Source organism: Vidua chalybeata, chromosome 5 (genome assembly GCF_026979565.1).
Source record: "Vidua chalybeata isolate OUT-0048 chromosome 5, bVidCha1 merged haplotype, whole genome shotgun sequence".
NCBI lineage: Eukaryota > Metazoa > Chordata > Aves > Passeriformes > Viduidae > Vidua > Vidua chalybeata.
The window spans coordinates 33682641-33708077 of record NC_071534.1 but is presented as its reverse complement, the minus strand read 5'-3'; the positions used below and the strand labels follow the sequence as shown (position 1 = coordinate 33708077).

Below are 25437 nucleotides of genomic sequence, written 5' to 3'. Positions count from 1 at the left end.
AAGGAAATGTATAAAAAACACCCAAATAGCTTTCTAAAAGAAAAAAAGTTGTTTATTTTCTTGTTTCACTTAAAGTGTTTTTGTTATACAGTGACACAAACAGCTGCTGCACATTTCTATTTTAAGACTGTGAAATAGAATTTTTCATTGTAACTCATACTTTTCTGAGATTATCCTTGTTTTTCTCTTTCTTATTTCTTCATATAGTCCCAGAATCAGCGCCTGTAATGAAAACATTTTCAAATCTCTCAACTACCTCAGTTATGCTTTCATGGGACCCTCCCATTAAGCCAAATGGTATTATAATACATTATAATTTAAATCTATTTGGGCCAGAAAGGAATAACTCATTCTCTACCACCAATAATTTTATCATTTTGGAAGACCTTCTGCCATTCACGTTGTACAGCATTTATGCAGCTGCCAGAACAATAAAAGGACCTGGTCCATCTGCTATGCTTCAGTTCTACACAGATGAATCAGGTGAGCAAATTCAATTGTAAACAACTTCAAAATATCAGCCCTATGTTACAACATCCATCTTAGATCTGAGTATCAGACCTGTTGATATGAAGGATTAATTTTCCATTGGTCTGTGAGTGAAGAGCTTTCAGACAAAGGAAGCACTTCAAGGCAGGTGTTTCCTGAGTGTTCCTCCTCCTGCCACAGTGCATAAGAGGAGGTCACATTCTGCACAGGATTACAAAAATAACTCCATGAAGAAATATCTTTTGTCTTTGGAATGTGTTATGGTTTGCAAAGTGTTAGGGATTTTGAAGAAAACAGTACCTTTCTCTTCATCCCCCCATGTAATTGAAAAATGATAAAACATGGAAATATTTCTGACACATTCACACAGTTCCCCTTTACATGGACCTCCTCTCCCCTGCATGGTAAATTACACATCTTTTAAATATATGATGAGTTGTGCCCCATATATGGTGTAGGAAGCAAAGTAAATCACATTCCAGTCATATATGTAATATGACTTCTGTTAAATTAATCATTTAAACAGAACTAAGGTTCTGACAGTAGGGATGTTTAAGTGATTAATAGATTTGTTAGATCTCTAAGAAGATCCCTTGCTAACTAAAAATGTATTCTGAGTTAATGGAATTTGTTTCACGTCAAAGAGGAAGAAAAAGGCCTGAAATAGCAATCAAGTACTGTTAGCTTGAGTTCAGATACAAATGTTAACAAAAGTACCTATGTTCTCCTGCATGTATTGTTTTGCCTGGAGTATTTGTGATTTGGTACTCAATAGCATTTCTCTTTTGCAGTGCCATTAGCTCCACCCCAGAATTTGACCATTATCAACTACACTGCAGATTCCGTGTGGCTAAAATGGGATCCAAGTCCCCAGCCAAATGGTGTTATTATGAGATATAATTTTAAGATTTATCAAAACAACACTGAAAAATTATTTTTCTGGGTATGTTTATAATTAAGAGTGTATAATTTTTTAAAGTATTTTTTCATATTTTAGAAAAAAAAAAGATATGGCAAATATTTTAAATGTCTGTTATGCTCCTAGAATTATGAAGCATCTATAAATTCAATTTTTCAAATTAAACAGGAAAAAATGTTCAATTTTAATGTGCTTTGAGCTTCTAATGTTTCATTAATGGTGAGATTTATTCATCTTACTTGGTATTTTAGTGTAAGCTTAATGTTAGAAAATGACAGAAGTTAATTGCCTTGTGGCTACCTTTGTTTAACTATTTAGTACCGATGGACTTTCAAGATTAAAAAAATTTTACTATCTCAAAAAATAGTAAAAACTGTTCAGAGGTCTTCATTAAAAAAACAAAAATCAAAGAATAAGAACTGAGTAAATTGTAAATGTTCAGGGCCATGCTGGGTGAAGCTCTGAGTAACCCAGTCTTATAGAAGATTCTCTACTCACAGTATGGGAGTTGGAACTGGATGGTCTTTAAAGGCACCTTCCAACCCAAGCCATTCTATGAATCTATAATTTTATGATATACAAAATTTGATCAAAGCTTAAATCTGATTGCTTGGGTGGCCTCAAGGAATGCTCCATGAACTGCAAAGGCAGCAAGCTGAGGTCAGAATTGCATCTCAAGCTTAGAAACTATATAGTGAGCCCTGTTCATCTGAGATGCTTGTAAAAGCTGCAGGAAAAGACAGTGCTGCAGTGAGGTCTGCTGTTATTCCCCATTGTGGAAGGAAGTGCTGGCATCATCCCAGTTTCTTCCATAATGCCGTAAGGCCACGATGCGCATGTGAAGGAGGGACTGCCGATTCTACAACCAGCTACCTTTGGAAACACATTCTTTGGGTACTCACCCAAAGAAGCCACCAAAGATCTGTAAGGAAGTAGAAGGTGAGGGGGGTTGATGTGAAACTAGAAATAGTTTTCAGCATTTGACTGAAAGCTACTCAGAGTGGAAGAGGCAAAACTGTGGCTGTAAATCTTCTGTTCATTTCAGTAAGTTCAAGGTAAAGGCTACAATGTTTCTAGAGATTTATTGTGTACTAATAATATTTCCTTCCTTAAGAACATTTCAGGTTCAAACCATGAGGCAAACATTGTTGGATTAGACCCATACAGCCCCTATTTTATCAGTGTCTCTGCATTTACCAAGCTTGGGAATGGCAATCAGTTCAGTAATGCTGTCCAATTTACAACGATGGAATCAGGTTAGATATTACTTTTTCTAAGCTGCAGTTCTGACAGTTTTAAATATATTTATATTTGTTTTCCTTGTATGGTTGAACAAAAGTCTTCCTCTTCTCTCCAAAGAAAACATAACCTAACACTAACTCATTGTCTCTTGCCTGTGTAGCACCAATTCACATTCCTGTTGTAGACTAGGTTTGAAGTCTGATTTCGGAAGTGTAGAATTAAAAATGTCCTCATCTGAAATGAGAGGCTTACATGGCTACTATAAATCTTTTAATAGCAACACAGATAAAGGGAGGAAAATTAGATAGGTATCAGTCTTTGCAGATCAAAGCAATAATTCAGATCCCTGTGAAAATAATTGAAACATTAGCAGTATCAAAAGCAGCTGGACAAAAGATTGGCAAATGAACTGGAAATTATATTAGACAAATAGAAATTTTAAACTTTTTTTTTTTTTAATTTATTTTAGGTAGGAAGCTAGCCACTAAAAGTGAAATACATAACATTCACTAAAGAGAGACTGTGGGTTTGTGAAACTGGCTGTTGTGCAAAACTGTATCTTCTTTGCCAGGTCAGAGCAACCCTGAGGCTCCATAAGAGCTGTCAGTACCAGGGAACAAGCATGGGTTAGGAGGCTCCCAGGTTCCTCTACACTGTTAGCAAAGGGAGCAGACCCCAAAATAAAAAGATCCCATATGATGACTACAGGTCTGATAAGATCATGCATTCTACCGGTGAAGATTCTTTCCAGAACCAGTAAAGAAGAGTTTCTGGGGAAAAGTTTTGCTGTTTATTGTACAACACCATCAGAAATCTGGACCATCACTGAGCTGGTTCAGTTTGGCTGTTGGACTCCTGCAACTGAAGGTGGTCCTCCTCAAAACAATGGTCATCCATCAGTTGTTTCATTTCATCACTGACATTCCATACTTGTGGTATTTTCTCAATTTCTCTTTAACCAATTGTTCATAAATAATTGCTCTATTTTCAAAGTGATTGTAGTATTTTCTACCTTCATCAATTTTTTATGAGCATTTTAAAAAAAATTCTTTTGTTACAACCAGCAAATAGATGGGAAACAATAAGTTGAAAGAATTTATATGAAACCTCTGAAATCTGCCCAGTGACTTCTGGACAGAGAAATGTAATATAGTGCCTGAAAGAAATAAGGCTGACAGATAAGAAAACAGATAAATAAGGAACTTCTGCTGTTGATGCTGTTGCTATATATATGGAGTAGGTATATAGAGTATCTATACTGTGTATGTAATAGTACACTGTGTTTAAAAAAACATGGGGGAAATATGAGCAGAAAGTTTTGTTGGGGAAACAAAACTGAAGCCCACAACTAGGAAGAAGCCAGATAGATAGATGGCCTCCTCTCTCAAGTACTAACATCAGTCACATTCACAGCAGCTGGAAATGAACCATCTAATGAGAACAAAGTAATAGTTTTGTTCTTTCAATGTGTTTTTTTATTAATTTATCTGACACTGCAGTGTTTTACTGTGAGCACTGGGTCTGCTTCTCTAATGATACTGTTCGGTGATTACAATTTTAGTTGCGTGTTCATGTTAATCTTTGGTGCCTGTGTATCCTTTAAGTGCCAGACGCTGTACAGAACATTCGTTGTATTGCAACAAATTGGCAATCGATCCTAGTGCAGTGGGACCCTCCTGCTTCAGCCAATGGCATAATTACACATTACATCATAACAGTTGAAGGAAATTCTACAAATTTTTCATCTTATGGTACACTGCATACTTTTAGAAATCTGCTTTCCAACGTTACTTATCAAATTAAAATAAAAGCTGCAACGTCTGCTGGTGATGGTGAAGAACAGATATGCAATGCCAGTACACTTCCAGAAAAAGGTAAATAATTATTCAAGTTAATTTTTTGTTTAATTTAAATGATGACTATGAAACAAGCAGGCATGAAAAAGCTGCTTCAATACAGTTATATCATTCTGTTGTTTATATTTCTTGCTAATAGTAAATGAAGAGAAACAGGGCTTCCTCTTTCTCCTGTTTTAGAACACACCTAGTGATGAGAATAAATTGCCATTTTTAAAAGTACAGTGAGAACACCTTTTTCTATGTGAGTTTGAATAGTTATTTTATTAATTTATGATCACACATTATTTTTGTCATATAATATCTGCCTTGTTCCTAGTATATTTAGCATATTTGAGACTGTATGTCTGAAAAAATTTTTGGGAGGGAAATTTTTGTTTTGTTTTTACTAACTGTCAATGGTATGAGTTCAATGACAATAAAGCTGCTCAGAATTCAGGAAATTGAGAAGAATTTAGCCTCTACAAGGAAACTTTGTCATAACTTTTCATAGGCAGGATTTTTTAAAACAAGAAAGAAAATTGTGAGCTAAATCCAAAGAAAAATGTAGACAGGTTTTCTGGCACTGAAATAAAAAACTGTTGCCCAGTCTGTCTTCCTTTTTCTCTCCACACACACTTAACACTTCACCTAATCTTGGCGGTGCTTTCACTTGACATGTGAAACATGGAGATGATTTTCTGTGCAAAATAGAATTAGTTCTATGTGAATAGCTGTGTACCTATCTTCTAAACTGAAAGTGGAGAGGAGCTCAAATCTGAATCCAGGAAGCAAAGGCCTGTTTCAGTCCCCCAGTCAGGGATGATTGCTACTCTTGGGACTATTTCTTGGGATTGTTTTCTTCTTTGGTGATAGTTAAATATAAAAATTTAAAAAAATATGTTAAGCAAGAAACATCCAGATAAGATTTCACATTTCTACTAAATTACAGGAGAAATTATTGCATTTTGCTATTTTATTTGTGTTCTCTTAAGTGACATCAATTTATGCAATGAAGCTGAGGAGGTCTCCGTTTCAGGATAATTAGAAAACACAGGGGTGGGATGGAGGAGCACTACTGTACCCCAGAGGCTTACAAAACAAACCTAGCTTTTGTAATACTTTATTACTAAGTTTTTGAATAACTTAAAAGATGAGTTGCAGCACTCGTATATACTTCAACTAAAAGAGTGAATTTTCCCAGATCTGTCAAATAATAAACAAGAGAATCTGTGTCAGCAACAAGGTTTTGGTTCAGAATGACAAATGGAGGGGAGCAGCTCAGCTACGCAGACTTGAGTCAGGCACTGAACTTGGATGAGATCAGACTTACCCTTACTCTTAGACTTCTTGTTTCTAGCTTCCTGAGTGGCATGCACCTCCACTGGATCCCTCCTGTCCACAAAGCCTTGGTCTCCCATTTTGAGCTTTGATTTCCACACTTCTTAAAATTAGACTTGTGGATGTGCATGTCTGAATGAATCTAGACCACGTCTGTGCTGTCAGCTGGACTACTGCTGCTTTGGTTCCAGATCAAATGGATGAACTCCAAATGAGGACAAGCCCCTTGCTGGCATATTTTGGCTAACATTGTGAAAATAGCCAGGGTTGTACTTTGATGCCTGCCCCTCCTCATGATACAGTCTATCCCACTAAACCCTGGCCACACACGTTATTTCACATGTGGCACATTCATACACATTTCTGATGAAAGTTTTCTGTCTAAATTGGCTTCCTTGTCAGCAGTTCCCCTACAAATGCTGCCAGTTTGTGATCCCTGATGGTCCCCTTCTGTCCAGAACTTTGGCAATTTAAGACTTATACCTGGTTCATCTGTCCTCTTGTTTGCTCAGAAACTTCTGTTCATCAGCAGGGCTCAAAATCCAATTTTGAAAAGACAAAGCATTGTTTAAGTATTAGACATGAGCATACTCTTACACAACATTTTACACTGTTGGCTGAAAATGTAGTGAGCTGAGCTGCTGTGCTCGATGTTAGATGTGTGTGTTCCTGCATTTCTGGATGTTTCTCAGACACAGTCAGAAGGCTCAAAGCTTTCTTTTACACCATGATTGCTGAACAGCCAACCCTCAGAGCTAGAGCAAGACTGAACCTGGGCATGGAGTTCAGACTTGGAGATAGTTGCACAGAAGGGATGTTACCCTCTGGTAACAAAGGAGAACAGTAGACTTCTGGGTGCTTCACATCTTGGAGGATGGGGGAAAGGCTTCTAGCAGTGTTAAAGAAGCCGGACACCTGAGAAACTTAATTGTTGGGATTTCTCAGAAATTTGGGATTGGATATTAATTAGTCCTTGAGGAAAGACTGAGAAAACTGTGGATTAAGCTTCGGCTTTAGGGAGCAACTGGTGGTGTCTTATGGTCAATGTTATAAGGAGTTGTGCTAGCAGGGAAAAAAAAAAACAAACAAACTAGTCTTTATTTTGTAACATTTGTTGCAAAATAAAGACTAGTTTGTGTCTTATCACTGGGAGTTTTACTAAGTGAAGGATTTATACTACAACACATGTACTTTTTGCCACAAACTCTGCACTGACCCTTTCTTGCTTCATTGTTGCTTAGTCATATTTACAACAAACTAGATATAATTAGGACATTTCCTTAGCTGTGTGTTTGCATGAATTGTTTTGTAGTGACTGGATACTAGGAATTGGAGATTCATGGATGGGAATGGAAACAATTTTATAGCTGTTGTCAGCTTCTTATTTATGGTGATCTAAAATTAGTCACAGAATATGTAGCCAGCACTGAGTCACTGACAATGCATTTATTTCTGACATAAAGTGAAATCAAATTTGGCTCAGTGTCTCACTGCATAGCATTTGACCTTTAAATTCTTGTCAAGATTGCCTTTTTTGAGGTAAATTTGTTCATATCTGGGTACAATTAAACATCAGTCATGGAGCTTAAATTTATGAGGAGATTAGTAGTGGGTTTTGTCTGATCTAGCTGCATTGTCATGGTAAACCACCTCTGCCAGGCTGCAGTATGTTACAAAAGCTGTCAGCTTTGTAGTGGTAGTATTAGTTTGTGATTAAATACATTACAGGGAATATGAAAGATAATATAGTGTACATACACATGCATACATGAGTTAGGATTTTATGACTGAATATATCCTTGGATTATTTTCAAGATAATGCACATACTAAAATGAAATTTCATTAAGGTTGAAAGAATATTTAGAAGCAAGAGACAGCCATAAAACAGTAGGAAACTTCTCCAAAAGGCACACTAAAGCTATGAATATTCAGTTAACTCACAAATCTGAGATAAGTGTGACAGTCATGCAATTTACAATAAAAATAGAACAATTAAAAAGCCACTTGGTGGTATCCAAAGCTTGAATAATAAAAAGAAAATGGTTTCTGCTTTAAATTTTTATAGGCTTTTCACTGTTTTCTGAGAATATCAATCATATTGATTGCAGTATTAAGACACTGAGAGTAATTTCCCCACTTTTCCCTCTTACTGTTAGTCACACCTGATATTATACCTGAACACAGTAAGAAGAGGTTGAGGCCCCCACTGTACTCTGGTGACAGTCCTTACCATTTGTTTTCTTTTAAACAGGGAGGCATTCATGATGACTTGCATTTAAAAGAAATATGGCTAGAAATTTGCCCAAGAAGCATTTTTTCATTTAACCTGGGCTTCATTTTCCAGGCCATTAACTTGCAGCTATACACAGAAGTATGCCTTGTGAATAAAGAAGAGTAGTGCCTAAAGGAATTGGTGATGGGAAAGTTTCTCAGGTCTTTTGGTGTGGAGGTGGCAAATTAGCATCGTCTTTTGTTACATGTGCACAAAATGTATTTACTCTCTTGCACAAGGAACACTCTAAAGGTTCTGGATTTGTATCTCCAGTATGGAGGTCCCCACTGGAAAATGTGGGCTTTTTTAATCAAGACCTTTGAGAAACACAAAGCATAGTGTTTAAAGCCATCTTCACATACAAGGAAATGCTGTTTCCTTCACCATAAATCCTTTTGTCAGGATCTGGCAGTTCATGACAGCTCTGAGCTGGTGTTACATGATTTTCCTCATTAAGTAGTGAAGAAAATGACAGATGACTGTGATGCACTGCAAGAATATTTAAACCCCAAGTGGTTCTTAGGGCTGCAAGTAAGATGTGCAGTGCAGATGGTTTGCTCTGGTTATCCTGAGGGATCAGCCTGCTGAAGAGCCACTGTATTGGAAATGTCCAAGCTTCAGTGTCCCCTGTCACTAATGAAGAAAAGGGCTGTGTGTTTCACATGTTCAATCCCTGCTGCAAGTTCACATTTCATAATTGTATTAGAGTAAAATCATCCAAAAATTGCAGAGTGAAGTAGGAATGAGAATCTTTGCAACACTTCTTTCCAAGATGACTAATTTTTTTCCCAGATGTATTTTCTTTATGTAATATGGACTTCTTTACATCTTATGATTAGTTGTTTGGTCCAAATTTAAGTTTAATGGCTTTGAGGATGATGGGAAATCTTCTCTAGAAAAATGCAGTGGCACTTGGTTGCTGCCAATGAAATTGTACTGGTGTTATTTTTATAAGAAGGTTGATAAAAGTAGATGATTCATATAGCATAGGATAAAGGAATTGTTGTCTTTTTTGTAGGGACTAGGTCAACTCTGCACTAATATGTAAGAAATGGTGGCAACATATATGTGCAAAGCTGAAATGGATGCTACAGGTTAAATACAAATGTTTACTGAATAGCAGACAGTGTTTTAGTTTAATGGAAAGCTGAACATTTAAGACTTGAGTACAGGCAGCTTTTCACTACTCTTTTTAGCTTAAAGAAGTGCATTTCTCTCTAGATTTGCATTATTTGATTTTCAGTTCTTAGATCACACAGTTGGATACTGAGTTTTCTGATGTGCTAAGGACTGAGAAACATGGTCCATAGAGGCTTGTTTAAGACATGCTCTCAAGTGTGCAATTTCCTTTAAAGCATGTCTGATAACGTCAGTCCAAAGTCATGGGAAAAAAAGTCTACAGTTTTTTTTACATTTTTATGTTAGCAAAATAATTTAGGTCCTATTCATGATGTACTTATTCATACTGAGCAGGACTTTATATCATGATGAGTCCTCCTGAAGTTAGCATTCTATACTCAAGTAGTATTTAGCATGATCAGGGTTATCAGCTTAATCCATGGAACTCATTTGTGTAACTAAACTTTCAAAATTTAAGAGATAATCAATACAGAGTATTTATTTTCTTTTCAGTTATTTCTATTTTCTGAAGACTTTTTTTGATTTGTGCCCACTGCTGTTGGTTCTACTTTGTTCTTCACTTTCCTCCTATTGATGCTCTTAATACTGCCCAACAGACTTCTAGGCTGCCGCAGTCCTTTTAATCCAAACTCCAGCTACAAGCAGCTGTTCTGTAGGCAGGCTTTTTTTTTATTAACTTTGCTAGGAACTATGCCATATCATATTACTGTCTTCAGTTCATGGCCCATGCAGCTGTAGTTGCTGCTTTCCACAAAAGTCTCCACAGAAAGCCATAACCTCTCTTTTCTCAGTAGATTTGTGTATGTGTCCTTTGCTGCCCTTAGGTTATCTTTGCATTGTGAATAAGGTTTTTTCTACCAAGTGTTTTTTGTTAGTTTAAACCAGTTCTATTGGCCAATTTCAACTGATACAAGTCTTTGCACTGTGCTAGTGCTTTTTCTACCAGGAATTTCCTTTTATTTATGTTATCAAATAAAAGCTTAATCTCAGATCAGTCCACCAGCTGATTAGCATTGTAGCCAGACAAGTATATGGCCAAGATCTGCCAAACTAACTTCTATTTAGGTGTTTAACTTTCTGTCAACTTCAGTGAGAGCTCAGGCATATAAATAGGTTTTAGGAGCTTAAAATCCCATGTGGATCTGATTTCAGTTACTTTTCATTGAAATTTAGGCATCATATGAACAATGGTAGATGAATCTGAAAATACCTCATTCCTCTTCCATTCCAGAAACTGAATTCACCAGCATTTCATGGTTAGCCTCTCTGCCAGCTGCCCGTCTGGCTCTCAAAAGCTGAATTAGAAGCTATTAAATGGAAAATTAGGTGGAGGACATTGCACCAAATATTTCAGACTTAGAAAAACTCCCTACTCCCACAGATAGTTGAATTATAGCAAACAGAATACAATAGGGAAAGACTAAGATATGTGATGAGACTTAAGGGATCCTGTGTATGATTCCTGGGAAATTTAAGCTTGGGATTAGGATGAGAATTTCCACTAGCTAATCAGAGCACAGTCCTCAGCAGTTAGTGTCTTACAATACCACAATCACAACCTTTTTCATGCCTTTTCTTTCAGTGCACCTTTCTGGAAATTTAGATTAATAACACAATTCCCATTAGGTACATAGCAAATTGTCAGTGTATAAGAATAGATAATAAGTCTTTATACAGTTCCAATATAACCTGAAATAATAATTGAAAAATATGCAGTTTCTGGCTTCCATAATTTTTAGTGTGAACAGTGATACTTCATCATAGGTCAGAAAATTTAGACAAGCTGCATGATTACTCTAGGAAGCATGGAATGGTTTGTTCAAATCAGTACCATCTGTGGAAAGAAAAAGTTGGGGGGATTTTAGTCATTCTTGAGGAATGGAAATCTGATTCTCCATGCTAGAGTAATTGTAATCCTCTTTGTATCTGTAACCCAATATCATAGCTGTCTTGAAATTGCCTCTGAACACAATCACCAAGTTCAAGAGACACTGTGCCACTGGGTGTCACTGCTCTTCACTTTGGCCCTAGGACCAAACTGCTTTGATCTGCTCCAGTTTCAGGTCACATCTTTTCATTTGTTTGAATGAGTTGATTACATTTATATTTGATTTGCCTTTGTAAGGAAGGAGATAAAATTAGTTTGATTTTAAACTGACTAATGTTTAAGGCTCTGATTCCATTTTAAAGGTCTGTCTAGGGAATGACAGAGAAAATTTTGCTGGCTGACCCTTGATTTCTAGGTTCAAAATATTTTGTTTATACGGGTTTTCATAAACTGAAAAAAAAGACAACATGAAATAGCTATCAAAGCTTTTGTGTGAAAGAAGAAATGGTTGTCTGATTGTCTGCTATCAGGATACTTGCAAGGTTATCTTTTAAAATGGCGGTTTTCATGTAGTGTTACTGGGATAATCCCAGGTGTTACCTTCAGCCTTGTGAAGATAATGTGTATGGGCATCCTCAGCAGTCAGTGGGAAAAAGGACAGATAGAAAGAGAAACATCATTTCTCCACCCTCCATTCTTCCCCCACTTTCAGGGAATTTGTCTCTTTTCTAAATAAAAGGAAAGCTCATAGAGGCTGGATTTATTAGAATTTTGTTAGTCTGCCAGAGAGCCCCCAAATCAGAGCCATCATCATTTTGCCTGATATAATTTCTTATTCTATGAAAGCCAAGCATCTTTTCCTTCTTTACTGCAAAAATGCTAACACTCAGTTCTTTTTGATGTCATCATGCATGTTGAAAATAAGGGAATCAGGTACTGTCCTTAAGAAGGAAAGGCCACCAGGGTGTCCAGACAATGAGCATTGCTCTTCCTGTATCTGTGACCAGCCCCTTTAACCTGCCTTGTTTTAGGTGCAGAGGCTGCAGTTGTGCCAGCCAGGGCTTAACGAGCTGCACATTTGGGCAAATGAAGGTATATATTTCCACCTTCCTACTAACACCCAGCAACTAAGCAGTTACTATCTGCTTTATGGCAAACCCTTGTAACTGTATTGGAATATAGCCCAATAGGTAGCTTTCCATTCTATCCCACATTTTATCATTATTCTATTTGAGTGTGTAAGAAATCATATTTTTGCAGCACCTTAACAGATATTAACAGTTTACATTACAACAGAGTAGAAGATTTATGGAGGAAAAATTTAGGTATTTCCTTCTAACCATGTAGCATTTCTCTGCTTTTATTTTCCATAAAGAAGTAGTTGAACTAGGACATTTCTTGTAATTTACACAAATAGCTAATACAGTTTATAGAGCTTTTATGACAATATTGCAGTTATTTATTTTTTTGAAAGTGGGCAAACAAAGTATTAGATCTCCAAATCTGAGCAAGCAAGAATGGTACTGCATGTTTTGATGCTTTTTACTACTCTCTGTACTTATCTTCATGCTAATAACAACAGAGAAAAACAACTTTAATTTTGATATCATGGAGTATAATGATGGAAGTTGTCTTTAGCAAAGATTTTTTTTTTTAATATAGTTTGTTCTTATTCTGTGTCTGGTTAATGTGTAGCAAGATAGGAGCCTATGGGGCTGTTGCATGTTGTGGTGTTGTGTACTTGTGTATGAGAGCTCAGTGGAAGAATAGGAAGGTCCGTGGTTCTCTGCCTACTCCCTCTCCTACAGACTCCACCTGCTTTGGGTACATTTGAAGGGATTTTAATTTCTCAACCTTTTCATCAACACAGCTTTGTCTGATTCAGAATTTATATTTCTTGTTAAACATCCGTATTTAGTGGAGAAGTTTTAGCTTATTATATTGTGATGATTTTAATAAAAAAAAGGTTGCAGACAAAAGCAAAGATCAGACATTCCCATGAGGCTGAAAGAAAATGAAAAGGAGTGTTTTCTCTTTCTTCCCCAGTAATGTTGGTCTGGGATCCTTTTCCTCTTTATGTAAGCCCTGGGACTTCTTCAGTTTCAGTTTGAGGATGTATCATGTGTTTTTCTTTTACCAGTGATACCTCTTACCCCAAAGACTCTAAAGCACTCTTTAAAGCTATGTGCACACAATGATTTCTGAGCTGATTTTTCTGCACAGTTTTTTGCCATAGGGAGTATTAGTATTATCTTACAGAGTCTTAGAGATAATATTAGCTTTCTCTATGTCTATGTGATATAGCACAAAACCATATGTTGCAACTAGTCTGTGAAATCTGGGAGTACACTGCTGACTCAATATAGACAGGGTAAATGTGTGTACATGTATATGTATGTACATATATGCACTGCTTCTGTCTCATGGATGTGAATATAACCTGCATATAAATAAATGGAATCAAAGTTTGTGGGAAGTTTATTTTTTATCTCTTATTCAGCTCTTTCTCTTAATGTTCTTCTAAAGCACTTCTATAATGCCAGACAAACATATTGCATGTATCGATACTTTTCATTCAGAAGGTGAAACAGGAGACTTATGAAACTTACCTTGATGGGTTGTGTGAGGATTTCATATATTATCAAGAGAGAGGGAGACACATGAGTATTGCTAAATGAGAGGTGAAGAATCCCAGTTAGAACCACAGTAAAAGATGCTATGGGTAGCATAGAAAAATAACTTCGTGTAATATTCCCTCAATTAGTTGAGATATAGCCCCAAAAGTAGCAGTAGAAATGTCACACCTTTCAAAGCTGGTCCTACATCCCATGCCTGAAAGAATTTTTCTCTATTTCAAAAGCTATAGTAAATGTAAACCACCTAAATATGTACAATATTATTTATGCCATTGGAAATATTGCTTATTAAACATAAGAAGTTGAATCTTGGTCTTTAGATATGCTTATTAAAATATGTTTTCAACAGTGGATAAAAGACATATAGTGCAATCACTTTTCGTTCAAATTAAGGTATCTTACAAGTGTTTTAATCTGTAGTTCCTAGTGCTCCCAGGGATATTGTTTTTTCCAATGTGCAATCAACAAGTGTGACCTTGCATTGGAGATCACCAAAATCTATCCTTGGCTACTTTCAAAACTACAAGATTACCACACAGCTACAATCCATCCATTGCAGTGACTGGGAAGCTATGGAATGTATTGAATATGAGATACATCAGTATTTATATGAAAATGTCATGGATGACTGGATAGAAGACACAGTGTATGGACTGAAAAAATACCGATGGTACAGATTTGGTGTTGCTGCCAGTACGAGTGTTGGTTATGGCAGTTCTTCACCTTGGATTTCAACTCAAACCCTTCCTGGCTGTAAGTAAGGATGTCTGCCGTGTCTCATAATGCTATAGCAATGTGATGTTCATCTAAATAACAAGAAATCTTGTTAGAAGTTATTTCTTTATAGACCTACAATACTGGTGAAGTCAAAAAGGATTTATAGCAACTCTTATCCTATGAGCTATTTATATATATATAAATCGTGTGGTAGCTATTGATATGTGAATGTATTTTGTGTACTCTTTTATATTTACTGCTTACCCAACAGAATTTCAATTCTCAGCTGTACTACATGTGTAGACTTGGTAAGTCTGAATTTTTGCTAGTGTGAGTTGATATGCCATTTTTTAATACAATTTCACCTGTGAGGTGTTCCAAAGAAAAAGGTATTTTTTCAATTCTTTGACTCAAAATCTGTTCATTAAGTTTTAAAATTTTCCTGAAATTTTGTCGTGTGTTTTTGGCAATGGAATTTAAGCAGTAGTTTCAGAGCAATTAAGATTTCTTTCCAAAACCATATCTATCTTCAGAGTTTACTAATCAGAGTAGGCATGTAACATGTAAAGGATTGCCATGACACATATTAGAACTCTCATGCCTCAGCTGAGGATTTAAATTTACAAGAGAAGCAGTAGTTGTCATAAATAAGTCAGCACCAAATATTTGAGAGAAGAGGACATGAAACATAAATCATTTAGGCAGTTGTCATGGGAATATGTGACCTTCCCTACCAGTTTGCAGCCATCCTAGGACAGAGGAGATCTGGCCTCTGTAGAACAACTGAGAATCACCACAGATTGCCTGACTTAATCATAGCTCTTTCAGTCATTTTCCCTTTCAAAATAATAGTAATAATAAAGCCATCAGGTACTTAAACAGCTGTGTACCAAGGACTACTCGGTGGTCCAGATATTTACCTTGTCCCACTCATGGTTTAATAATCATGTGATGTGAACACAGGAGGCTTTGGGCACTGTAATAGTAAACATCATAACAGCCTGATTTTTTATAAAACTTAGAAGTAGTCCTTTGAATAGAGAAGTTCCTAACTCAGCAGCAGAGTCATTTTCATGTGCACTTACTTTCTTTGTCCAGTGACTCATGGGGAACCTCTGCCTGTAAATCAATGCAACATTTTAAATTAAAGAGAAGAAGAAAAAACAACAAACTCAGATGGAGCAGAAAATACATAACAGAAGTTCTGCACAACTTGGGCAACTCTTGAGCCAGCAGCTCTGGGGAGATTTCTTACTATTAAATTGATAGAACTCAGCTGCTGGTGTATGCAAATACTTTTGAAAAAATTGTTGCTGAGTTCAAAAAAGTTAGGGATTTAAACTGGAAGGAGAAACAGATAATGAAAATACATATAATTGCATAAAGTTAGGATACTTTTTATGATTTCCTCTTCAGACAGTGATGATTTGGTTTAAGAGAGCTAGTTTTTAATCCAGACCCATTGAGAAGATGGTAGTTAAAAGTATAAACATCTTAATAGACTGCATGAGCCCTTTCCCTGCCAATTCAGTGTCCTTCTCAGCAGTAGGTCCTCTGTGTGTTCTATTAGATAGTTTAAAAGTGGTGGGGTCGAAGGTATAAAAGTTCCAACAGTTCTTCCAGCCCAAGTGTCTGGCGCTGCTGACCTGTATCTGTGGTGATGGAAGTAGGCAGCAATGAATTTCCTGTGAATTAAATTGGTGACACATCAGGAGATAAGCTGCCTATAAAAGACACTGCTGTGGAGTCAAGGAAGCATGGGCATTAGTCCAAATGTCATGTCTGGGCACTGGTCTTTTTCCTGGGGTAATGGCAATCAGCTGAGGAGGAAAAAAAAGACAAAGGTGATACGACACATCTGGGTAGATAGCTGGCAGCTCCTGCTTCAGCAGTACTGGGAGCCTCCATGAGCAGTCGCTGATCTCAAGCAAGGGTAGGTTTCTAGGTACCTCATACTTTCTGAAGCCTAGTTTTTAGAATTACTGTTTAAAATCCCCTCAGTTCTGCTCTTTCTTTTGCAAAGGTTATGGCCTCTATCAGGAAAGAGAAATTCAGAATGTACCAAGCAGATTCGACAGTCTGGGCAGCAATGTAAAGTGTTTGCAGAAAACAGGTGTTGATCTCCCTCTCCTTTCCCTCATGAACAGGGCCAAGCATCCTCTGGATTAGCCTGCTGATACATAGCCAATATACATGGTCTGTTAGGGCTTAAGAGTGCTTAGCTGCTATGTAAAATACCCTGAGTACTTAGCCCATAAAATCAATGAAAGTTGTGTTTGCACATTTGAAGGCAGAAGATAGGCACTGTTTCACTTGATTTTCAAGAAGTGCCTCTGTAGGACATTGTTTCTACCAAAGGTAAAGTTACCTTGTTGTGAAATAATAGTTAAAGGATTTTTTCTTCATAATTCATTGGGCTCTCAGAAATTTGTGTTTCTCTGAAGCCTAAAGAAAATATTTAAGTATTATATTCAGGAGGTTATTTATTATCATATTCAGGTGGAGCATATAAGGTGAAAACTGTTAGACTAATTTCCCAGAATATACAGAGAAAAAAACCTCAAGAGCAGAAAATTTACATAAATGAAATCCTAAATATTTTTTACATGTTCTGAGGATTTGATTGTTGTGCTAAAGCAGAAATTCCTAGTAATTCTGACTATCCAGTGATTAAGGTGAGGATCTTAGCTGTTTATTTCAGTTGTTCATTATGAAGACAAATGTAAGGCTATAGGAATTATTTTCAAGATTCTTTAACTCATTCGCAAGTTTCAAACAAAAAATAATGGCAGTGTTCTGTACTGAGAGTGGTTCTAGAGTTACTCTGTGAAAGTATTATAGGTTGTTAGTACAGCCCCGTTCTCATATCACACAGATAAACTGTTCAGCCTTCTGTCTTGCAGATTATCCTCACAGGAATTGTCTTACTGTCTCATAGAGTAGTGTGATTATTACTTAACTGATTGCCCAAGAGCCAAATCTATTCACAAGGTTAAATATTTCCATTGTTACTTAGATTTGTATAGTTACCAGCGCAGAAGATCACAGTGTTGTGTCACAGTAAGGGAAAGGGCAAGCAATGTTTTCCATAGCTATGGAAACTTTGTTCCCTCACACCTACACTTACCCGAAGTTTCACTATTACATTTATGATGAGAATAAGATTGGCTGAACTTAGGTTTTCTGAGAGAAAAATAGTTGTGGAGGGTCAGTGTTAGATGGAAAAGGACTAACAGTGAGATCACTGACCTCATTTTGGATCTCATACAGTTACATAATGCAATGCTTTTTGGTAAACTGCCAAGTTCCCCAGTGCTAGGATACACTGAGGTACAAAGGAAAATCTCAGATGTTCGAATGGCCCATGAAGGCCAGGGCATAGAAGCATGGGGCAGAGGGTTATGCTTCTCTTTTCAGTGCCTTCTTTCCCAATCCCTGCTGATACCCAGTTGCTTGGTACTATTAAAGAAATGTTTCTGTGTGATGAAAAGTAATGAGATTTCACATCTTGTTATGTGTTGCTTCTTCTGGAAAGCTTTGCCTGGAAGAACTTGTTTTTTTGTTTGTTTGTTACATTTCCTCAAAAGTAAACATTTGAAAATAATTATGGGCTAATATAAGATATAACTGTTTAAAATTACATAAAAATAACCTAGGTGATTAGAAATAAAATAACTGAAGCACACACTTTATTTTTACTGGGAAAGGGAAAAAAGGATCTGATCTTAACCAAACTGGCAAGCATGAGTTTCTGTTAGAAAACTTGAGTATTCAGTCTTATTTTTGAAGATTATGCTAAATGATGGACTATCCAGACTTATCTTCAAACTAACGCACTTAACTGCTGCCTTAGCATCAGGACACAGATGGATGGGAAAGATGACCCTGACCTCCATAAGACCCACATTCCTGTGCAAGGATAGAAGCATGATAATCAGGAAATGATGGTTATTAGTTACAGAAAATGCATTATTGTGAAAACCAGGAGAAAAATGCTTATGAGAGGAAGTGATTGGATTATGGGGGAATGAGAGAATAAGACTAGGTCATTTCTCCAGAGTAAATTACTGTGATTTATAAGAGAAAGGGGGTAGTGATATCATGACTTCATATTGACCAGATTCATTTCACAAACAGACCTAAATCAGAATGCAGCAGTTATCCACTGAATCAAACATAGTTTTAAAAAAGATGTCTTTTGTAAGACACAAGACATGTCAGATAGCTTTCATTTTGTGGTTTTCTCCCCAGTTATACATGTAATTTCAGAAAATATTCCTATATTTCAGTATGATTTGGTTAATGTTTGATATTTTACTTTGCATAATGAAAATAAACCACACATTAATATTTAGATGTACTTTAAATAAGTAACTTAAATATAGCATACTGAATCAGAATTTTCTTGCAAATATCTACAAATACATCAAGTATAAACTGCATCTGGAAATTTACCATGTAAGTAACTGCAGACAGTATAATTTTTAGATGAGATTATGCTTTAAAATTATTTCACACCATCTAACGCATACCTGCAGAGTCCATTAATTCTATAAAAAACAATGGAAAATTGTCTTTGGAAACTTGGTTGCTTTGAAAACTAAGGCCCAAGAAGCTACCTATCTATCTATCTATATATATATATATATATATATATATATATAATTTTATACTGTTTTTCAGAAATTTCCTTTTACAATAAAGCTGATAAATATCATTGCCATAGTTACTGGAATAATTGCTTACACTGAAAGACTGTTTGGTAACAGAGACTGACATGCATTACCTGAAAAATAAAATTCGTGCTTATTCTAATTTTCAGGGACAATTCTTGCCTTTGTATTTTGTTTTATCTGTTGTAGCTCCCCATTTGACAGCCAGCCTTCTCTAAGCACTCTCCTCTTTTAAGACCCCTCATGAGGACTCACTGTTCATTCAATTACCTTCTCCATTCAGTTGTTCCATGCTCTTCAGTATTTTTGGGGACTGCTCCAATGGTTGAATTTGATCCTGCCTATAAAGTCTTGTATATTCCTGCTAATCCCAGCACAGGAATCTAATTCCTGTATCCAACATCCTAAACTCATTTTAGCACCTTACCTAATCCCAAATATTTCTGTTTTATTCTGCAATGATGGTGCCAAATTTTCACCTCCATTGTGCAAAATTTTATTATTTTCCTCATTAATCTTTCACACATAACTCCAACAGTTACATACGTCTTTCCCTGTTCTTTTCCTTTTCCTACCCTGTGTTCTTCCTGAAGAACTAAGTTGCCTTGTATACCCTCCATTTTTCCTCATTTAGCCCGCTTACCTAATGATTAATAGTGGCAAACTACATATTCATGTGTTAATCTTGTCTGAGAAAAGAGACTGCATCTTCTGATTAGCATAGGTATGATCGCTTTAGTAATTTTTTATAATGTACTGTTGACTGGTATGGATATTTTTGTGGTAGATTGAAAAGAAGGCACCATGAAGTCAAGTTCTGTGATTATCTACAAATCTGTTGTCATTCTATTCCAAATTTTATTTTCCTGAAATTTAAATGGTTATTATGAAAAAAATAATACAATTTATTGAGAATTGCTGAGTTGTTATTATGATTTCATTCATTTTCTATTAATTAATAAGAAATAATTAGGTTAATTCACGTATCACCTCAACAAATGGAAATTTTTGGGAAATCTACATTTCTTAATGTGAACATTCTTGCTCTCTTGCAATTCTTACCACTTTTTTTGTTTGGGTTTTCTGTATTTTCTCAACATGCTAAGAATAAATCTAAAGGAAATGTAGAAAACTATTCTACTTTTACTTTCTGATAATGCTGGAAATTTTTTCTAGCATGCAGAATTTGATGTCTTTTCACAATTTCTTGTTCTTTGAATGATTCATTTGACATAAACAAATATATTATACTTGTCTAATTGTATAAATATTTGCATATATTATGCTTGTGTCATGTGAAATACTTATAAAGAACTTGTAATTAAATAACCCTATAATCTCAATTTAAGATGAAGTCATAGGCAGTCTGTACTCTAGAAAAATTGTAGTGGTTACAATAAAAAATGTATTTCTAAACCACATGGTGTGACTTACATATGAAAAAAAGAGAAAAATTGTAGTTATTTAAGCAGTGTATAATCTTAATTGTATGACAAAATTTTATTTTCAAATCTCTGCTGGCCATTAAAATTATACTGGGTTATTTCTTGTGCACCTTGTTGGCCATGATTCACATACACATTTTTTTTCTACAGCTCCAGATGGTCCTCCAGAAAATGTTACTGTTTTAGCTACATCTTCTCACAGTATTAATGTCAGTTGGAGTGAACCTGCCATCATTACGGGACCAACAAGCTACCTCATAGATGTTACCTCAGTAAGGCAACCCTGTTTTACTCAGTGGTTATACAGATGTTTGGGGATATCAATACCATAGCAATAGAAATTGCAGGACAGACATAAGTGGTTTGAAAACCATATAATTGTGTCTATTTCCACAGAAATTCCACATAAGAATTAGTTGTACATTTATTCATAGGAGATAAATTAATTGTTTCATATTAAAAATCATGCTAGTAAGAGGTCTTGGAGGAAAAAAGTGTATCTATAAATGTACACAGGAAAACAGTAGTTGAGCTTTGTGGAAGTGGACCTCTTCTTAACCATAATGGCTTTTTCTCCTTCAAAAGGAGAAAAGGTTCATTGCAGTGATTTTACAAACCAAAGTGGAGAGCCTAGCAAAAGGAAATGACTTGTACAAATTTACACAGCACCAGAGGACAAACTTTAAAGTCAACCTAGATTTCCCACTTTGCACTTGGTGCTCTGTCCATCAGATTAGCTGTATTTCGGTAGCACAGTAATAACACTTCTTTCTCCTTGATCTTTATAACTAAAAAAAGCTGACATAAGAGAAAAACTCTAGTGGCTTTTCTCTTTTCATTCTCTACTGCACTTACAAACTCCTTAAAACCACCATTAATAAACCCCATTTCCTGCCATGTGGCAAGATAGGCATCTTTCTAAGTTCAAGAACATGAGAAGTAGGATATAGCTTCCATGTTCTGCCAGGAATTATGCAAACAGGGCTGTAAGAGAAAATAGGAAGTAATTTACTAGGCGCTACCTAGGAAAAGTTGCTGTTTACAGTTTCAAAAATTTTGAATCATTGTGTTAAATAGTAGGAAAAAAATTAAATTCCACTTTAAGGCCCTTAAACAGAAAGTTAAGTTTTCCGTGAGTAAGACTATGTGTGTATATTTAATTTTTATGAATCTGTCATAAGAATTACAGATTCTGTAATTCTGTAAGATTACATAAGAATTACAGATCTGCTAATATATTAATGCTGAGATATTTCTGCAATCAAAATGTCTAAGGAGATAATTAAAAAAATACCAAATATTTTTAAGCTACTCAGAAAAGTTACAAGAGAGAGTAATGTGTAGTCCTGTAATTTTCTCTTCCTCTAAGTTCATAGTACAACATGCAGAGAGAAATCAGCTCAGTTCTGAACATGCTTACTGCAGCTTCATGGCAGGATGAAGGATGTACAAGGGCAGGACTTACAGGGGTGATTGCTTGGCCCAATGGGTAGGTCACTAAAAACTACATAGCGAGTTTTATTTCCACTCTAATAAACTTAGAGAAGACTTCTTCCTTGTGAAAAATTCCTGTCATTTTTGACTAAGCAGAATTTTAGTGCATCAGCAGGAAAACATTTCATGGTTTTTATAAAACTTAAAAATTCAGTTTTCAAGGCTTGATTTTTTTGGGGTTTATTATTTTATCAATTTGCATTGAAACAATTCTCTGTCTGATAATTCCAAAATTATAAATTATATAATCTCAATCTACACTCTAAAAATATTATAAATACTTTATCAATATAAGTTATAATAAAACTCGCGAAGGAAGATGATCTATGGAATGCTCTGGGTGAACTTGCCAGTATTTGAAAGGAACTTAAAAAAACCGTTTTAAATCTTCAGTTTGGAGGACCAGTTTTGTTTTTACAAAGAGATTTTTTGGGGTTTTCTTCCACGTATGTTTCAGATAACCAGCTTTATGTTTATGGATTCCCTGTAATTAGATGTTGTCTGTCTAATGACCAGTAACTACAGGTGCCAGTACTGGAGAATTTTAGTAGACAAACCTATTCCTTCTTTTAGACCAGTAAAGCTGTCCTAATCTTTTTCAGTGAAATTTTTAGTATAGATTTTATTGTCCCAGTGGGAAAGTTTTATGAAGACTCCAAATTCCACAAACTTCCAGTATGTATAATTTTACTCATTTTTATTCTCAACTGAGTATCTTTAAATATTTAAAAAAATAGCATCATAGAACAGAATAATTCAGGTTTCTCCTCTCTTATATACTAAAAGTTAATAATTAGTATTCATAACTGAATGTATTAGGATTCTGCTTAAATTACTAGAATGTGCCTTGCAGCTTTAAGGATCAGAGAAGCTAAAAACTACTCCATTATTTTTCCTACAAGTAATGTTTTAGTTTGCCATACTATAATTCTGAATAAGTACTTCTGAATAAAATATTCCTGGGAATTGATAAGGAAAATGGAATTTAACCATTAAACATCATGGAAAATAGAAATACATTTAATGATGTAGTGCTGTGATTGTACTTTAACTGTTGGATAAATATTTATATGCCAGACTTTTGATAGTCTGAAAGAAGAAAATGTTTCAGCTCTTGATGGCCATCTCAGGAAATGAATGTCTGTGTAATTCATCAGAAAGTTTAGTTCAGGTTAATTCTCAGGGGGGATAAATGCCAATCTGTCAAATAAATGGTATGCTTGAGCTATTCTAATGTTTTATCAGCTGCATTTAATACAGATTTTGTTCAGTGGGAAAACTACTGTACAGCTACCTAATTCTCTTTTCAAATTACACACTGAAGAAAGAATAATAAAAACATTATTAACTGAAGCAGTGGGAATATACATAAATACAATTTTGTAAATTATACTTGATGAAACACTAGAAAAGCACCCATTTTTTCCTTTTTCTTGTTTTTGAAACTACCATTAGAAGTGATTAATTGGATATAAAGTCCAACACTGGAGATTTTTCTACAGATCTACAGGTTATTTGAGATGTAAAGATGAGAGGTATCCACAAGGTAATCCAATCTGTAGCCTGCTCTAACACAGAAACGAATGTACCTAAAGTATTCCTATAAAATTATTCATTATCTTTTTCATATAATATCCAGTGCTGAAAATTGCTCAGCAGCCCTTAGTATATTATTTTAGCTTGTAACTAAATTAATAGCCAAGGTTTTAGGTATATCAATGCAGATCGTGTAATTTTTAATTCTAGTTGGCTTTTGCGTAAGTAAAATTTCTATGTTTATATAAATATTCTATGTGTCTATAAATATGTCTATATAAATATTCTATGTGTATTGTGAACACTGTAAACAGTGGGTTATCTTCAATTTATTAACATCCTTTTTTTGTATTTTAACGTTATTACTAGGTCTCCTGTAATCCTCCCATTTTTAGATTGAACCTTAGGGCTTTCCAGGTTTTCTAGTGGGAGAATTAATCCTTCCCAGCTCTCTCAAAAAAAGGAGCTTCTATTAATACATCCAAAGAAGAATTGCACTTTCTGCTGTTGTATCAACATTATAAATTGCTGCCCAACCTTTTAATTGTATTCCAAACAATTTCTGCTATATAGCTGCTCATCTCCTGGATCTTTCCCTAGTTTGATGCCTGTTTCAGGTCACTATAATTGCCCAGGCCCAGTGTCTCCAAATTGGTTCATGTTTGCTTGGTGTGAGACAGCACCAACCAAAGAGCCCATTCCCTTAACCACAAACTACATGAAGTGCCAGAAAGGCAACATGTGGGTTAGATGGGAGTGTATCCCCCAGCACAGCTTTGTACACTTGGTATCCAGAGACTTCTTGTGAACCCTTCTATATAACTAGTGGAAGAATAAAACTTAAATAAGATGTTCAAATAAAAATTTCCTGGTTTTGCTGTTTCAAGCCTCGTAACAACTTTTATTTTACTGGTTTTTTTACAGGTGGATAATGACAACTATAAAGCTCAGTTTTTGAAGAGAAATGAGGAAGATAAAGTCTTAGAAATTCCTGATTTGAAAGCATTTACGAGGTATTCTGTAGTAATCATTGCCTTTACGGGGGATGTTAATGCTGCACTCCTAGAAGGCAAGGCTAGTTCCCCTGTAATTGTCTCCACTTTTGAGGCAGGTTTGTAATTTTTTTCTACTTTGTACAGATCAAAATTCACAGTTTTTCTTTAATTTGACAAATACATGAGGACTTTGAACACAAGGTGGGCTTTTGATACAGATTTGTCCTCACAATATTTTTTTCTTTAATATTTAAAAAGGTGTCACACAACAAAAAAGGGATGATTATAAATACTAAGATTTACCTTTAGTTACGCTGGGATCCTACCTTGCTCCATGTAAAATTTGGATATGTGGAACATGGCCAACTAGATTACTTCTACGGCCAATGAAGAGAGAGATTATTTCTATACATTAGCACATATATATGAGATACCTGTCTTAGGCAGGGATGACTCCTTTGTGGAGGTACCTGTTAAGAGACAGCTGAAAACTTCATACAACATCCTTGGTTTTGGTGCAAAATTTAAACATAAAAAATTAAGCAAAGTGAATCCTACCATTTATAAGTGGTATCTGTGCAGACTTGAGGACATTATCTGTGTATTCTCTGTAGAAGGAAGTTGCTAGTGAACACCCATAGGAAACTCTGCTTGAATTAGCTGTTCCACAGATTCTAAACAATCTGGAGAATGAGCTAGATATTAAGGTGACAAAAGTAGATGATGTTGTTAAGTTAGTCAGAGAAATAAAAGAGAGATGAGATGTTAAAGAAAAGTAGACAGGATTTGCATTTGCTTAGAAACTATAAATAGTACAAAAATATAAATATGTACATGGGGAAGATTTAGTCCTAACTTTAGGTACATACATCAT

The 25437-nt window shown here is 35.5% G+C and overlaps 1 protein-coding gene across 1 annotated transcript in view; it reads left to right on the top strand.

The window, feature by feature from the left end:
* Window positions 1-25437, top strand: part of PTPRQ (protein tyrosine phosphatase receptor type Q) — a 100032-nt gene that overhangs the window by 37319 nt on the left and 37276 nt on the right. Inside the window, exons 22-28 of the mRNA XM_053943543.1 lie at window positions 208-483; window positions 1281-1432; window positions 2523-2664; window positions 4255-4524; window positions 14124-14456; window positions 20689-20810; window positions 24493-24679. Coding sequence (XP_053799518.1) covers window positions 208-483; window positions 1281-1432; window positions 2523-2664; window positions 4255-4524; window positions 14124-14456; window positions 20689-20810; window positions 24493-24679 — 1482 coding nt within the window. The remainder of the gene's footprint in view (window positions 1-207; window positions 484-1280; window positions 1433-2522; window positions 2665-4254; window positions 4525-14123; window positions 14457-20688; window positions 20811-24492; window positions 24680-25437) is intronic.